General features: G+C 38.5%; 1 protein-coding gene across 1 annotated transcript; it reads right to left on the reverse strand.

The window, feature by feature from the left end:
• Nucleotides 1-10,810: 10,810 nt before the first annotated feature.
• LOC114473450 (uncharacterized) lies at nt 10,811-15,381 on the reverse strand. The gene is made up of 2 exons (XM_028463085.1): nt 14,905-15,381; nt 10,811-12,324 (listed from the first exon to the last, which is right to left on the reverse strand). The coding sequence occupies exons 1-2, from the start codon at nt 15,122-15,124 to the stop codon at nt 11,066-11,068; spliced, it is 1,479 nt and encodes a 492-aa protein (XP_028318886.1). The 5' UTR covers nt 15,125-15,381; the 3' UTR covers nt 10,811-11,065.
• Nucleotides 15,382-15,901: the final 520 nt, after the last annotated feature.

A 15,901-nucleotide genomic window follows, 5' to 3' on the forward strand; every position in this document is an offset into this window, starting at 1 on the left:
GCCAATTTACCTTCTCTCTCTGGCCAAACAGTCTGTCGTTGAGGAATGATTGGAAGGTGCGGAGCACATGTTTGTGGTATGGACACACCACAGAAATGTAGAATACATCCATTCTCCGAAAAGATTAAGCTCCCATCAGGCTAAGTGGGCCCTATTCTTCACACATTTCAGTTTTTTGTTTTCATACTCCAAAAAATCCAAACCATTGTGCCCTTTCCTGTGTGTTTAGTCCCGGAGCCCCCTGCGTGATGGGGCAGTTACTTAGGGGAGGAAGGAAAAGGATTTCCTTGAGTACATTGAAGCCTGTCCGGTTAGTGCCGGAAGTAAAAATTCTCCGAGGGTAGAGGGTTTGGCTCTCCGCACAAGACCTACACTGACTGGAGAAAGCTGGCTCCCCGATTGATAGGCCCTTACCCAATTCTTCAGGAAATCCGTCCTTCTACTGTTCGCTACACACTAGCTTCCACATCTCAAGGTTCAAACCTGCTTGAGTGATTCCGCTTGTCAACCTCGTCCATTCCCCCTGCTGCTGCTTGAAGTCAAAATGCGAAGTGGCCAATATGGCCAGGTGTCTCATGTCCTTGCGTCAATGGGGGCCTGGTTTCCAGTACCTTGTCGACTGGGAAGGCTATAGACCAGAGGAGCCTGCATGGTACCAGTTTGAGACGTCCATGACACTGTGTTTGTGAGGGACTTTAACTGATGCCACCCTGGCCCTGGGTCCATCCAGGGCTGGCCTCAGTGAGATGGAGTGGTGGCCTCGTGGTTAAGGACGTTGAGCTTGTGTTGTGTGGGTGTGTGTTTTGCTCTTTCTCTTGGGCAGTGGAATACCTCTCAAAACTGCTTCCGGCCTACTTTGTGTCACTGCTGAAGTGAGCTCCTGTCTGTCTGTTGTCTTTACTGAGTAAACATCTTAGCTAGTAAATCCTCTGTAACCCTTTCAGTCCAATTCAATTAGTCCACTTTGCTCAGTGGTGCCCCTGTGACAAATTCAGGTAATTTCCTCAACAAGCAATTAGTTTATTTAACAGAGAGAAAAAAAACATAAACAGCCAACATATCATCTGACTCACAAAAAAAGTGGAATTCTTACACCAAACAAAGACTTAAGGTCCTAAAACCGATCCCTGAGGAACTCCACAAGTAATTTCTGACCTAGCTGATGCACAAGTAGCTATCTGTACAAACTGTTGCCTGTTTCTGATCCACTTATTTTACATCAAGCCATATCATTTTCTTGAATGAAATTCCTTGGCAGTTCCATTAATGGCTTCACTGTAGATCTTTCTGCTTTATAACTGTATCTACTGTCAAACTATGTTTCAGTAGATAGCTTTTTTAAGAATTTTAGAAAACTGAGAATAAAAATCCTGACCTTTAATTTGTTAATTGTTGTTTGTTACCTACTTTTTATTAGGTTCATTTGAAATTGTAATTTTTTTCAGGGAAATGTAAAAGTTCAAAAATGTTTCAGTCATTCAAATCTTACTCAACTTTATAATGTTTGACTACTGCAAACAGTTTGTCTTTACTGGTTCCTGATATACATTAACAAAATAACTATTTGGGTGTAGAGTTAGTTGTCCAATCGTATCAACATGTAGTGAATGCAGGGATGTTTTTTTCTCTTTAATAGCATGCAGGTTGACTGTTATCTGTGCTTGGTTGCACAATGCTCTGCTTTTTTCCTACAAATTGAGTTCAATCTGTTCCCACTAGAGACACCCAGGACTGTGACACATGTGCTGCTGTGTGCATGTCTTTTCATGTCCACATGACAAGTTGTGTATTCCCCATGGTGGGAGGAAAAGACGGACCACAGCAGTGATGTTCAGCTTTTATGATACTACATTTTATTTTTGGGGTCCACTAACCACCATTTAATCAGTCACAGTGCTCAGCTGCTGCACAAACATGTCGGATGTTGATGGCACGCAGACGAATCCCTCAACACTTCTTACTCAAGTCAGCCGCGTAAAAACTGGCTGTACTGTCTATGCAACAAGTGGGATGGTAAGTTTGGAGGATGAAGTCCAAGAATGGATTTGTAGAGGAACATAAACCAGTAAGAAAGCTTTTATACAAACTGTGAGGACCAGTTGACTTGAGTAAAACGTGCAGTGATGACTAAAAGATTTACAGTACACTAAACTTAAGAGCTCCATGGTAAACAGCATTAAACTGGCAGGAGCACTCATTTAAACTCATTTATCAAAGAGAAAGAAAGAAAGAAAAAAAAAAAAACGACTTGTCCTTCTACCAAATTAAACACAAGAACGGTTTCTAAAGGAGATACCAGTTTATTTCTCATCTTGTTTAATAAATCACTGTTCAGTGTTGTGTAAAAGAATTCCTCCGCAGATGTTTGCAGGAGCGGCAACAGGGGATATTTGGAAACAGTTAATTATTAAAACAGCAGAAATGTATACAGACACAAGCCCCAACACTTCTGTGAACATTTTTGGCCCGCTCGTTGACAACAAGCACCCTTCCTATGACGCACACGAGTGAAGAACCATTCAAAAATATTTACTGAGCACACAAACCTTGATTAGCTGGAAAACAAAAATGCAGTCTAAACAAACAGCAGGCGGACATGCATATACACTTTTTAAAAAAATGATCTAAAAATGGTGAGGCGCTCAATCACACTGTGTTGTTTTGCTGCGTTTAATTACTTATGAGGGACGTTATTTAAGAGAACGAGCGGCAAAACTGCTTTCCTTTCCTCTGCTCCTGGAAACTGCCTCAGTTTTGTATATTCCTTCACTGGGGTTTGTCATCATCCCAGTGGTTTACCTTTACACTTTGCACATCTCCTCATCTTTTGACCCTGCTTTTTCCTCTCTTAATGACTGTTGCCTCCGTCATATAAACGAGGAATGTGTTTTTATACCCTTACTCTGCACAACAGATCTTATTTTGACATTTTTTTTTTTACTGGGGGGGGGCAATAAAATGAACTCTTATTTTTAACGTTGTAGTAGTCTAGTCATATGAGATCTTGAGCAAATGCCGGCAACCGAGTGAAAGAAGGTCCTTGTTTATTCCAGGCAATAAAAGCCCACAAAACCTGCAAACCCATCTTTGTGCCGTGTCAAAACAAACTTATTTTTGTTCCTGTCACTGAGGGTGCTTTCACACACACCTCTTTGATCCGCACCATGCTTCGTTTCCTCGGATAGTCCGGTCTTTTTGCGATGTGTGAAAGCTCAGGTGCGGAGCAAACAGGCGAAGCATGGTGTGGTTTTTAATCATTTGAGAAAGCAAACAGGACCAAATATAGGACTTTACGTTGAAGCGCAACTGTGATGGAGCAACTCCATCAGTGACTGGGCAGCGGTGGCACACAGCAATCACACAAACAGGCGTGCGCGCACACTGCTCCAGCTGGCAGCACACACACAAATATCCATCCATCCATTTTCAGACCTGCTTTGTCAGCTCACAAACACATCACAAACATTGTCTTACTCCCTTCTGTATTACTCCCACACCATTCATTCATTTCACTTCTCTCTCTTCCTCATAGTGTTCACATAGTCAGGGACCGCACACCTGACTGCTCTGTTTCACCTGCTCATACATTCACATCTTCACACATTATACATCTTTACCGGTAAGTTCTGGTGACATGACACCTCTGACAGGTGCGAGAAGTAGCGGCATCAGCTGTGTTTATGTAGCGCATTAGCGCAGGTTGTGGGATTGTGTGATTATAGGTTGTTTTGAATTATTAATAATGATGTTTGGGGTTTTTTTTTTTTTTTTTTAGGATTTCCGTTGGAAAACATGGGAAGAAGGACCAAATATAGGACGTGACGGCGCAACTGTCAGCAACAGGGCAGCGAAACACAGCAGTCACACAAACTGTCGTCACGGCAACGAGCACGCACACACTCACACACAAAGTACATTTCCACACTCATTGTGTTTATGGGTCACTTTGAATCATTATTAATTCCGTTTCAGGGGGTTTGTTGGAGGATTTCCTTTGGAAAATGCATTTTTTTTTGACAGAAGTCCATGGAGGCTGTAGTATTCTGTCCAATAGGCAACGTTGTTTGGTGCGCTTGGCAAATAGAATGTGTGAAAGCGGACTGGACCAAATAAAAATGCAACAATGTTGCAGATTCGCCGCCTGAACCGCACCGAGTCCACCGGTCTATATGTGTGAAAGCACCCTTAAACCTGAACGTGTTTAATTAGCAGGTCCTAAAGATATAAGATTTATAACAACGTTCATCAGAATAATTTAGACAGGACCTTAACCAACAAATCTCTTGTCGTTGTGCTCATCATTCTACTGGCACAAATGTATTTTTTTAATCTACTGAATGGATCTTACTATTTTTACAGTTTATAAAATTTACTTGCTCGAAGGCTTATAAATTCTCTGGATAAAGCATTCAAATTCTGTCACACTTTGGATTTGTTAACATGACAACTGAGCTTTAAGCCGCAGAAATCTGTTATAATTCAAAACGAGTCATGGAAAGAAAAGACAAATCTTGATCTACATGTGTAGAAGGAAAACACAAGGGAAGTAGGACCATGTGCAGATAGGTTTGGAAATGCTGAAGTAGAACAAGGTTTATTGACTAGGACTAATGATATGAGTTTAGTGCTGCTCTCCAAGTTTACTTTATCAAACCATCATCTGGATTAGCACATGTTCCATTTTTATTTTAAAAAGCACTGCTACTTAGTGGCTTCAGATGAAAATGACAGTGAGTTTAACATTACTCATGATACAATGAAAACAGATAATGTCAAGGAAATGTTCCCACCAAACACCCAACGCCATTTAGACGTTCTTTTTTGGGCTAAATCTGGTCGTTCCACCTTAGCCTCCATTTAGCCCAAAAATAGTTGTTGAAATAGTTTTGGACCGTCCAATGTAGTCCAATTTTAGCTCTTATTTAGTCGTTGAAATTGGACAAGTGGCTTTTTTTTACCGTCAAAATGTGTTCAAATTTAGGTCCAACATAGTCTTTGAAATTTAGTTGTCAATGGATTGTCCAACTCGGTCCAATTTTAGCCCAATTATCGTTGTTGAAATTGGGTTGTTATTGGACTGTCCAAGATCCATGATTTAGCACATTTGGTCCAAGTGTGGCCTAAAAATAGTCATTGGAAAAAGGACTTCTCATTTGGGGATAAGTAGCTGAACAATTCATACCTCATTATTTAATAATTTAAAAAAAAAAAAAAAAAAAAGGTATTGTAAGAATTTCAAACATAAACCAAAAATACAAAACTGATCCTGGTACAAGCTGACTACAAAGGTTCCCACAATTAGGTATTACATTTTGAGAAGGTAAGATATAACACTTTTAATGAATGAATTAACAAAACATCTAGAGTCCATAGTACTACAACGGCTTTTCACCTTTCATTTTTCTGTCAAATTTTGACGTAATGCAAAGACGTCTTTTCAATGGCTTTTCAACCATATCTTCCAAGGTGGGTTGCTTGTAGCACATACAAAAATCCAAAAAAATACAGTTACCACCGACTTTTTATGGAACGCCAAGCCTGAGTCCTTATCCACTAATCAGTACAACCTGGGCTTCAAATGCTGTCCACTAAATTAGGACTAAAAATACCCCCTTTGGTGTCATATCTCACTATTCTACAGGTGAGAGCAGATTCCCTTCATTTCTGGTTCTTTACTTTTTTTAAGCGTTCCCTCTTGTCCCGTCCCCTGCTTGTAAAGCACAGAACTTCCATTCGCTGCCAAGCCAATCTTCTATTAGTTCAACACGTCATTACTCAAAGCTCCTCTACAGAGAAGTCATCATGTTTGAGTAGTTTAACAGAAACGCATGCCAAGATATGTATTTCTTTTTCTCTGCCTTGCACGTTGAAAACTATTAAATCTAATGAGCTCATCGACCCCTGTTAGAGGAGGAATACATGAGTCGGCTGTGCTGAGGGTGACTTCAGAAACAGGGGTCACAATCACGATCCACAAGGTAACCAGATCTTTTCTTTTTCTCATTCATGTGGCTCTACCTTATTCAATACTTCACGCTCCTCTCACCTGATTTGTTTTTGGCATTCAGGAGGAAGCGTGTATTATTGTCTCTATTTCTTTAGGTAACAGATATGCATTATTTCAGCTCTCCCTTTGGCCAAAAAAAAAGGATGTTTAGAGGTAATGTTGATGGTCAAGACAACACAACAGCTTAAAGGATTCTATGGTGTAGTTTTGCTCCCCTACGGAGTGATGTCACCCCTTACGATGCATAGAGGGGCTTTTCTGTTTTTTCTTTTTAATCGGTACCGTCGTTATAATAGTTGCTCGTTTGGATACAAAAGTGATTTTCAGGCGTGCACGTGTGGTTTTAACTCTCTTTTTAATCTGCATAACGGAGAACCTTATACATTAGGGATGTCCCGATACAACTTTTTCACTTTCCGATACGATAACGATATCGCGGCCTTGAGTATTGGTCGATACCGATGTCAAACCAATGCGATATCAGCACGAATCATACATATTTTTATTACTTATTGTGTAGTGTGGAATGATAGAAAAAGTATTGATCAAGTGACGTCAGTAACGGTAGGTATGAGAAAAACTGACCCATTTATTACATACATTTTGAACCTTCACCATAATATCTACAGTATTCTAGTATATATCGGAGATTTTAGATACAGTCCGCTAAAATCAGATATTCGTTTTCTCGCCGATATCGGACCGATATCCGATAACGGATCGGGACACCCCTAATATACACTAATACAGACGATTTGCTTGGATGCTCCCGTCTTCACCTAAGGACCCCTGTTGCCACTTAGCTGCCCCCGATGCTGCCTGGGTGCATTATCTGCATAATCACCGTCCAATATAAATAGTGAGATTTAACCAGACATAGCGTGTAGCGTGTTGAATGTTTTCTGTTGCACCGTTTGATCTTGTAAAGCACATCGAATGAATCATGCTATACAAATACATGTACCTTGCCTTTACCTTACATGAAGCTGCTCGTCATGTTTATAACTCACAACGGATCACGGATCTGGTGAGAGACCTGGTTTAGTACAGAAATGGCTGCGTGAACGCACATTGTCACGCACTGCACTTTTTAGTGTAATTGAGTGGATTTCATCTTCCACTCATGGAACCAGAGTTGACAACAAAAGACCAAACTGGATTAGGATCACAGCACTCATTGCCTCTGTGGTGACTGCAGTGACCCCAAGCCAGAGGGCAAAATGTGTGGGAAAGCAAAATTGACAGGAAGTTGTGGGGTGGGTGTGTGTGCGCTTGCGTGTGTGTGTGTGTGTGTGTGTGTGTGTGTGCACCCAGCAGGCAGGAAACAAAGTGGTGGTGCCACTGGTTAGAGGAAACAGAAAAGCAGATAAATTATTCCGTCTGAGCTGGCACAACTTCTGAGAAGCAGAACAGTGTGGAGATGGATGGGAGGACAGAGTGTTGACATGGAGAACATTGTACAGAACCAATCTGCAAAGGACAAAGGCTGTGCAAATACAATAATTTCTTTAAACTATGATTGACAGAATTCATACAGCTGCTTTTCACTTGTTTGCTAGATAAAGCAAATAAAAGTGGAATAGGGAGACTCAAAGCCTTTCTCAGCAGAGTGTGCATGTTCTCCCTTAGAACGTGTGAAACGTCTTTCTCCGCAATTTTCTAATTGTCTTTGAATTGTATGTAAGTGTGAAATCTTTATTTATTTTTTGTCAGTGTTCCAACACTTTATTGGAGAACACTGGTCTATAGTCTAGTTTTCAGATATGTGATAATGTACATTTTTACATTTTAGTTAACTTTTAACTCAGTAGCAACATTTTCTAATGACATCTGCCCTTTGATCTTATGGTTAATCTGTTAAACTGACCATGTGAATGTCTAAATTATATGGACGTTATGAGAAGCAGATGCTGCCCCCTAGTGGTCATTTGACATAAATTCACAGAATAGAGCGAAACAAAATAAATAAACAGTAGTTGCAGTGCAAACGTTTTTGTATTTTATTTGATGAAGAATAAAGATGTCAAAGCGCTAGTTATGCAGTGAGACCACCTACGCTAACCAAATACAACAGAAGCTGTTCCTTCTCAGGTTTGTTTCAAATCTTTAATATTTATTTTGAAAATCTCATTTCGTTGTATTTATTTTAATTCTAAATCTCTTTCCAGGTCCATTCATATTTTTTTAATTTTGTGATGTCAAAACCACCCTTCGGCGCACATTAGTGAGTTTATGTGGCCCCCTGTAAGTGTAGCGAAACCAGGGGTTCCCAACTTTTTTTTCTTTCTCCAAAAGTAGTTTTTTGAACATGTTTGCTATACTGTGTGTTACCAGGATTAGTGCACAAAGTGACAATTATACACCAGCTGATATCTTTATACTGCATTTTATTTGAACTACATTTATATTTGAGAAAGTTAAAATATAGAATACGGTAGTTTGAGATTGTGTGTGGTACGTGTTTTAATTTGAATATTCATAATTATTATTTAAGCTCTTGGAGCTTTCCGCTTCTTCCTGTACTGCATATGTATTTCTGTGATATTTAGTGAAGAAGCAAGAGGCCGTTTTCTTGTTTTGTTTTGGTTTGGTTTTTTCGTCACAGACTTTTCGCACATTTCAACTCCTCCTGCGTTTGAACGATTAAGATATAAAAACAAGTCAAAAATTCAGCACAGGGTTGCTTGTACTTTTGTGATTTGTAACTTTTTTTAAAAAAAAAAGTTTCAATACATTTTTTTTTTTTTTTTTTTTTTTTTAAAAATGTCCCTATATTTCAATTGGGAATTTTATTGTTTTAAGATTTAACGGCTTCAACTTTGAACTTCAGATTTTCTTCAATGGATTTCAACTTTTAAATATTCAGCTCTGTGATGGCTAATGCTAGGCAGATGTTAATGATAGGCTAATGTTAGCTATGTGTATTGCTAGGTTAATGCTGTTGTTAGGTTAATGTTAGGCTAATTCTCGCAAATGTTATTGCTAGGCTAATTAGCTAATTGTATTGCTAGGTTAATACTAATATTAGGCTAATGCTCGCAAATGTTAATGCTAGGCTAATTAGCTAATTGTATTGCTAGGTTAATACTAATATTAGGCTAATGCTATTATTAGGTTAATGTTAGGCTAATGCTCGCAAATGTTAATGTTAGGCTAATTAGCTAATTGTATTGCTAGGTTAATACTAATATTAGGCTAATGCTATTATTAGGTTAATGTTAGGCTAATGCTCGCAAATGTTAATGCTAGGCTAATTAGCTAATTGTATTGCTAGGTTAATACTAATATTAGGCTAATGCTATTATTAGGTTAATGCTGGGCTAATGCTCGCAAATGTTAATGCTAGGTTAATAATGTTAGGCTAATGCTCGCAAATGTTAATGCTAGGTTAATGATAATGTTAGGCTAATGCTAGCAAATGTTAATGCTAGGTTAATGATAATGTTGGCTAATGCTAGTTAGTGTTGATGCTAGCTGTCAGTGCCCAATCCTTTCACGGGCCTGATCGTTTCAGATCCTTTCAACTAATGCGCGAAACGCGTTTCCATCCGGTCGGCCTATTTTACGAAAATTGGTGTACTCTTTAAAAGGTTGAAACCTATTTAAAAATAATTAGAAATGTACATTTTGAGTGAATTCCAATTTATTTTCAGTTTGGTTTTTGTTTGTCAATGTTGTGTATTGTTTTTATTCGTTTAAAAAAATTATCATAATTAAAAACACCACAAAACTGTCATATTTAAATGTGGACTATTAAAATATTTAACAAAAGTCATATGGTCGGTTTACATTCAAATATCGCGTCCCAGCAGCTCTGTTGTAAGGATTGCGAGAGAAGGAAGTGACGTAGTCTACGTGCATGTGTTGAAATGTTTATACTATGAGAAGTTGTCTGTGGTTTATGAAAATATTACAATCATAAGGTTTGTATGGGGAGTAGATAGTCTTGACAAGAGTTCACATTCCTCGTTGACAAGGTATTAATAACTAAGTGATCTGAAACACCTTTACTCAATTTCAGATGGCACCTCTTGGCAAATTACTGTAATAATATTATAATTATCACTCCTTGTCTAAGTCCCTTTACACTGACTTAACTTTTAACTCTCATATTAAACTAATCTCTTCGTCCACCTCCGTAATATCTCTAAAATCAGGAATATCTTGGCCCAGAGTGATGCTGAAAAACTAATCCATGCATTTGTTACATCTAGACTAGATTATTGAACCCCCTTTTTTCAGGATGTCCCAATAACTTGCTAAAAAGTCTCCAGTTAATGCAGAATGCTGCAGCTAGAACACTAACACGTACTAACAGGAGAGAGAGCACATTTCTCCAGTGTTGGCTTCCTGTAAAATCTAGAATAGAGTTTAAAATTCTCCTGTTAGCATACAAAGCTCTATATGATCAAGCTCCCGTGGATCTTAAGGACCTATTAGTGCTCTATCATCCGGGCAGATCACTCCGCACTCAGTTTGCTGGTTTTCCTGAAGTTCCGAAAGTGTTTAGAAGTAGAACAGGAGGCAGAGCATTCAGCTACCAGGCTCCTTGCCTTTGGAACCGGCTTCCAGTCTCAGTACGGGAGCCTGCTACTCTCTCCACCTTTAAAAATAAACTCAAAACCTACTTATTTGCTAAAGCATATATCGTATAATAGCAATAACCTAAAACGGACATGGTGCAAGACAAAACCTCGTCTGTAATGGTAGCATTTTTGAGCATGAAGGATGGCCGCATGACGTTTAATATCAACACCGATGATGTCATCAGAATGAAAAAGAAAAAAATACAAAAAACTTCTGAAATATTGCTTGAGACTTTAATAATTTCAAGATTGCAGAGCTAACGCCATGCTTTACATTCTTCTGTGCATTGTGATAAAAATGTTGTACAAAAACAATTTATTGTGATACAGGGTGGCTTTAATTAGAGGTGCATTTATTATATCACGTCTTTTGGTCTCTGAAATAATTGTTTTAACTGAACTTGAAATTTGAACAACATGAGAGCCCTGAAGAAATCAAGTCATCACTTTTTATGCTAACACGTTTTACAAATCAGTTAAATGGTATAACAGACTCATTCAAGTTAATCATAGCACAACATGTAATTACTTCTTTGTCTAGCATTGGGATATCACCTGGAGGACAAATAAGGTGATCCACAGGAATAACGCTATTAAAAAATGTGTATTTCTCTCTGAGACTACCAATAACCCTTTCGACAAGGATACGAAAATGAGCAATTCTGCGGGTCTTTTCCACCTCTAAAGCAGACAGCCCTTTTTTCCCTCTGGTAGAAGCAGGGAGAACTAATTTTGCACAAACTGACTCGACACTGTCGGCAATATCGAACCCACGGTCAGCTATAACCGTGTCTCCTGGAAGTAGTTTATCAAGGAGGTCACAATGTTCTGTAAGGTACTTATCAGACACTCCACCTCCCCAACCTTTAGAAATGTAGCTTATGACACCTTGAGGAACAATACCAATCAAATACTTGACAGTATTGTTGTGTTTGTAGGAAGACCATGTCATTGCCGTGGCTTTAAGATTTGAAGGTCTCTCAATAAATATTTCAAAACAGTCGATGATAATCGCCACATTAGTTTTAAAATGTTTACAAAAGTCCATTGGCATTGTTTTCTGGAGTTCCTCTCTTTCAGGCCAATGAATCAAACATTTAAATTTGACATACATGACATTGATCACATTAGCATAGGTTCTGGATATTGTAGATGGGGACACACGGAACCAGGGACTCAACAGCGACATGGGCATATTGAGACGTAATCGCATAAAAGTCATTATCAGCTGTTGAAACTCGCAGAATGAGGTTCTCTCATTCTGTTTTAAGGACGCTGACACAAACTTGAAAACTGACATGAGAACCAAGAAGTTTGGCAGTCCTGTGAAATATTTCACTTTCTCATCATTGTCTTTGAAAGCATCAGGTGTGACTTGGTGATTGCTTATTTCCTTTTTCAGGACCATGTTCTCAATTGTAAGCCTCTGCATTTCCTTCTGCAAACTGCCAATGTCTGTTTGTACAGTAGAGACCACAGTGTTGCTCTCAAAAACTAAAGTATCATCCTCAACAGCTTCTGATGGAAGACTTTCCACTTGCTGGAGCGATGTCTGTAGCTCCAACTGGGTTTCAGCAACTTTCGTTCTCTTGCGTTTAGATGCGCGTTCAGTTTTCCGTTGATACCTATCTGAGTTATTCTTGACTAAATCCAACTTGAACTTGTCATGGCCCATCTTTACGGTGGGAATCCAGTCTGGACTGGTTGTGTAATAGAGCTTGGATGGTGAACCTGAAATAAATACAACAACTGTTATGTTTCACAATTACATTACATGTAATTTTATATATACAAGACATCCATTTACACTGTCTGAACCAGGAACCCACTCAACCAAAATTTGCCCAACAGCATGTGGCTCCATTCGCTGCCCGTACTACCATCTGGAAACTCCCTGCACAATACCTGCCCCCGGTTTACTGCCCATTTATTTTCAACCAATTGGTTACATCAGTGTACATACATTTAACTTTCAACATAATATCTACAAAATTCTACAATTGAATAAAATAAATTAAAAAAACATTTAAGACCCTGAAAAATAACCTAAATAAATACAATAAAAACAAATTATACTTTCAAAGTGAAAACAATTTAAGTTCACTAGTAGGGGTGGGAATCTTTAGGCACCTCACGATTTGATTCCATTACGATTCAAGGGGCTTCGATTCGATTCTAAATCAATTATTAATGTATTTTGATGCATGTTTTATTCACAAAATATCTGTTGTATTCACTGTGTCCACGCACTGTATAAAAATATATATTATATATATATTAATTGTAGTTAGTTCAGTGTCCTTTATTACACTAATGGAAGAAGTATGTGAACTGAAAATGTACAAGTTTTTGAAACAAAGGTAGTAGCAGTCTTCCTTGTAACATAACTTCAATTAATAAAAAAAAAAAAATGACGTATGACATTACATCACATGTCACTGCTATCCTACCTGCTTTCTGCTATGCTATGACTTCTGTTTTGGTCTGGTTGTAAAGCTCCGGGATGGCCGTATCAGTAATGTACCGTAGAGAAGAGATGGTATATCTCGGCTCCAAAGTATGCAGCAGCGAACGAAAGCCCTGGTTTTCCACGACCGAGTAAGGACGTAAATCCTTGGCAATAAATGTTGCAATCGACTTGTTAATCCACTTGACCTTTTCCAAAGAGGATGGAAGCTTTGTTGTGACTTGTTCGATTGTTCTCTGGTTAGCAGAGGTACTTTTAGCCACAGCAGCAGCCGACTTTGCCTCCTCCTCTGGGTGAAAGCGTGCTATATGGCTTCTCGTGTTCGCTGTGTTCCCAAAGTACTTAATTTTTTAGTGTAACAGAGCTTACATACAGCGTTGCTCTTATCCAGTTCATTTCCACCGTGAACATTAAAGAAACATCAGATTTTAAGCTGCACAGGGCTGGTCTTAACTCCCGCACGTCCATGCTTCCTTGTGGTGCTCTCTTTAAAGTGTCCCTCTGGAAACGCGCCGCACGCCACAGTTCCGCGGCCTTTTTGTTCAGACTTTTAAACGGCCTCTAAAATTTAGATTTTCGATTACTGGAAATTAAAGAATTGATTCAGAATCATCCACCTCCGAATCTCGATGCGTCTAAGAATCGATTTTTTTTCTCCCACCTCTATTCACTAGTTATTTTTTTTAATACTTATATTTATTATATATCGGAGATTTTAGATGTAGTCTGATAAAATCCGATATTCATTTTCTGGCTGATATTGGACCGATATCAGTATCTGATAGGGACACCCCTACCGCTCAAGACACTGATCCCATTAAATAAAAATACGTAGCATCTATTGATACAGAGATGTTTCAGTGTCTTTTCACGTGCCAGAATGGTTGAGTGGTCTAAGGCCCCGTACTCAAGAATTCTTCCTTCCGCTGACGTGGGTTTGAATCCCACTTTTGTCATATAGATTTTTTCATTTTAACATATTTAACACGGCAAATTCCACCTTTAAAAATACATATGAAAAAAATAAACATTTTAGGGTATTGTTAGGGTTAGGGATACAGTTAAAAATACATGTACGGAAAAAATAACCATTTTAGGGTATTTCCTGGGCTAGTGCTAAAATAAAAGGGTTAGCGGGTCGCTAAAAATACAAATTATCAAATAGGCGTGGCTACAGGCACGTGATATCCCTAGGCTGCCACTCTATGGATTAGCAGCACCCCTCATTGGCCAGTTTAGGTCACGTGATAGGTGTACCAGTGACTTAAAGTTCCATCATTTGCATTTTAGCTCATTTATTTTTAGCTACCCCGCTAATCCTTTTATTTTAGCCCTAACTTTAGCTTTATCCCCCCTAAAATGTTTATTTTTTTTGTCGAAAATATATTTTTAAAGGTGGAATTTGCCGTGTTAAATATGTTAAAATTATATAAATATATATTTATATATAATTATAGTATATAAATATATATATATATATATATATAAAAAAAAAAAAAAAAAAAAAGTCCAATGTGGGATTGAAACCCACGTTAGCGGTGAGTGCGGTGCCTCGTCCACTCCACTTAAATCAAATTGACGGAACTTTAAGTCACGTGCACATATCACGTCACCTAAACTGGCCAATGAGGGGCGCTACGTATGAATAGACTTGGCCATAAAAAATATCTTAAACCAACATTTACTGAGTAGTGCATTTAGAATTAGCGTGACAACGTTAGCTCGGCCGGTGACGTCACAGACTTTCAATTGTTGTATTCTGACACAAAACAGAAAAAAACAAAGCGGCTCACCATAAACTGAGTCATGCCTCACATAGTAACCAACGTTTAGAAAAAACTTACCAGTGACAAAATGATCGGAGCAGATCCTGTACTGGTACAGGCTTGTTGTTTTCAGGTCAGCCCTGCACAGGGCAGCTATCCAGGCTTTCCTCCTTTCACGGGAAAGTTCCTCGGTTTTTTCCCCTTGGGTGGTTATCACAGCTGGTATCCTGAAGAAAGACTTCTGTACTCCAGGCTTAGCCGTGTTAGAACACCCAAACACAGCGCAAAAGTTAACCATCGCTGTGAACTCTCTAGTCTGCTTCGCTTTACAGTCTACGGTTTAACACGTTTCCTGCGGTGGTGGCTTGTTCTTCTATCATGGCGGAGGACCGTACATCACGTGACCTGTGAGGTCATGAGGCATGGTCTAATACTTCTTCTTCTTTTTTCTTTATTCTGTGTTCTTCTTCTTTCTTATTTTTTCTTCTTTCTTTTTCTTCTTCATGGGTCTTATGGCAGTTGGCAAACTAAAAAGTGCATTACCGCCACCTACTGGTTTTTAGGTGGACCAGATTTTAAGAGGACCAAAACTTGCAAAAAATAATAAAATAAATAAAGTACCCCCCCCAGCTCCTTCATATTTAAGAACTTCTCTGCTCTTTTCACAATTATTTTTTATCTATTCAGTCTTTTCTTTAGCCTGGTCAGTGCAGTTGATAACATATGCTATAAATAATATTAGCCAATCCAACAATTTTTTGTTGTTTAGTGCGGTTTGTTTATATTTCTGATTGTTTTTTTTAATTTGTTTTATTTTTTACAAACAATACATATACATTTTAAATGAGGGTACAAGGCACCATAATACACTCTGGCACTCGTTGGAGAAGTAAACAAAAAAATAATTAATAAAGACAAAAGGAAAAGGGAACATACAAGCCAATGGCAACTTAAAAAAGCAAGGACATTTTGATTTATTTCTAAATTTTGGCTGTTTTTTTTTTGGTACGTTTGATTAATTTAAGAGACTTGAAGTAGGTAGTGAACCAAATAAATAAACACTAGGGGTGGAAAC

The sequence above is a fragment of the Gouania willdenowi genome, chromosome 12 (assembly GCF_900634775.1).
Source record: "Gouania willdenowi chromosome 12, fGouWil2.1, whole genome shotgun sequence".
Taxonomy (NCBI): Eukaryota; Metazoa; Chordata; class Actinopteri; order Blenniiformes; family Gobiesocidae; genus Gouania; species Gouania willdenowi.

What these genes read in the sequence shown, in the direction of transcription:
- LOC114473450 (XM_028463085.1), bottom strand. Translation starts at nt 15,124, where the DNA reads ATGGTTAACTTTTGCGCTGTGTTTGGGTGTTCTAACACGGCTAAGCCT. An exon ending in CTCCGATCATTTTGTCACTG is followed by an intron (nt 12,325 to 14,904) that starts GTAAGTTTTTTC and finishes TATTTATTTCAG; the next exon opens with GTTCACCATCCAAGCTCTAT.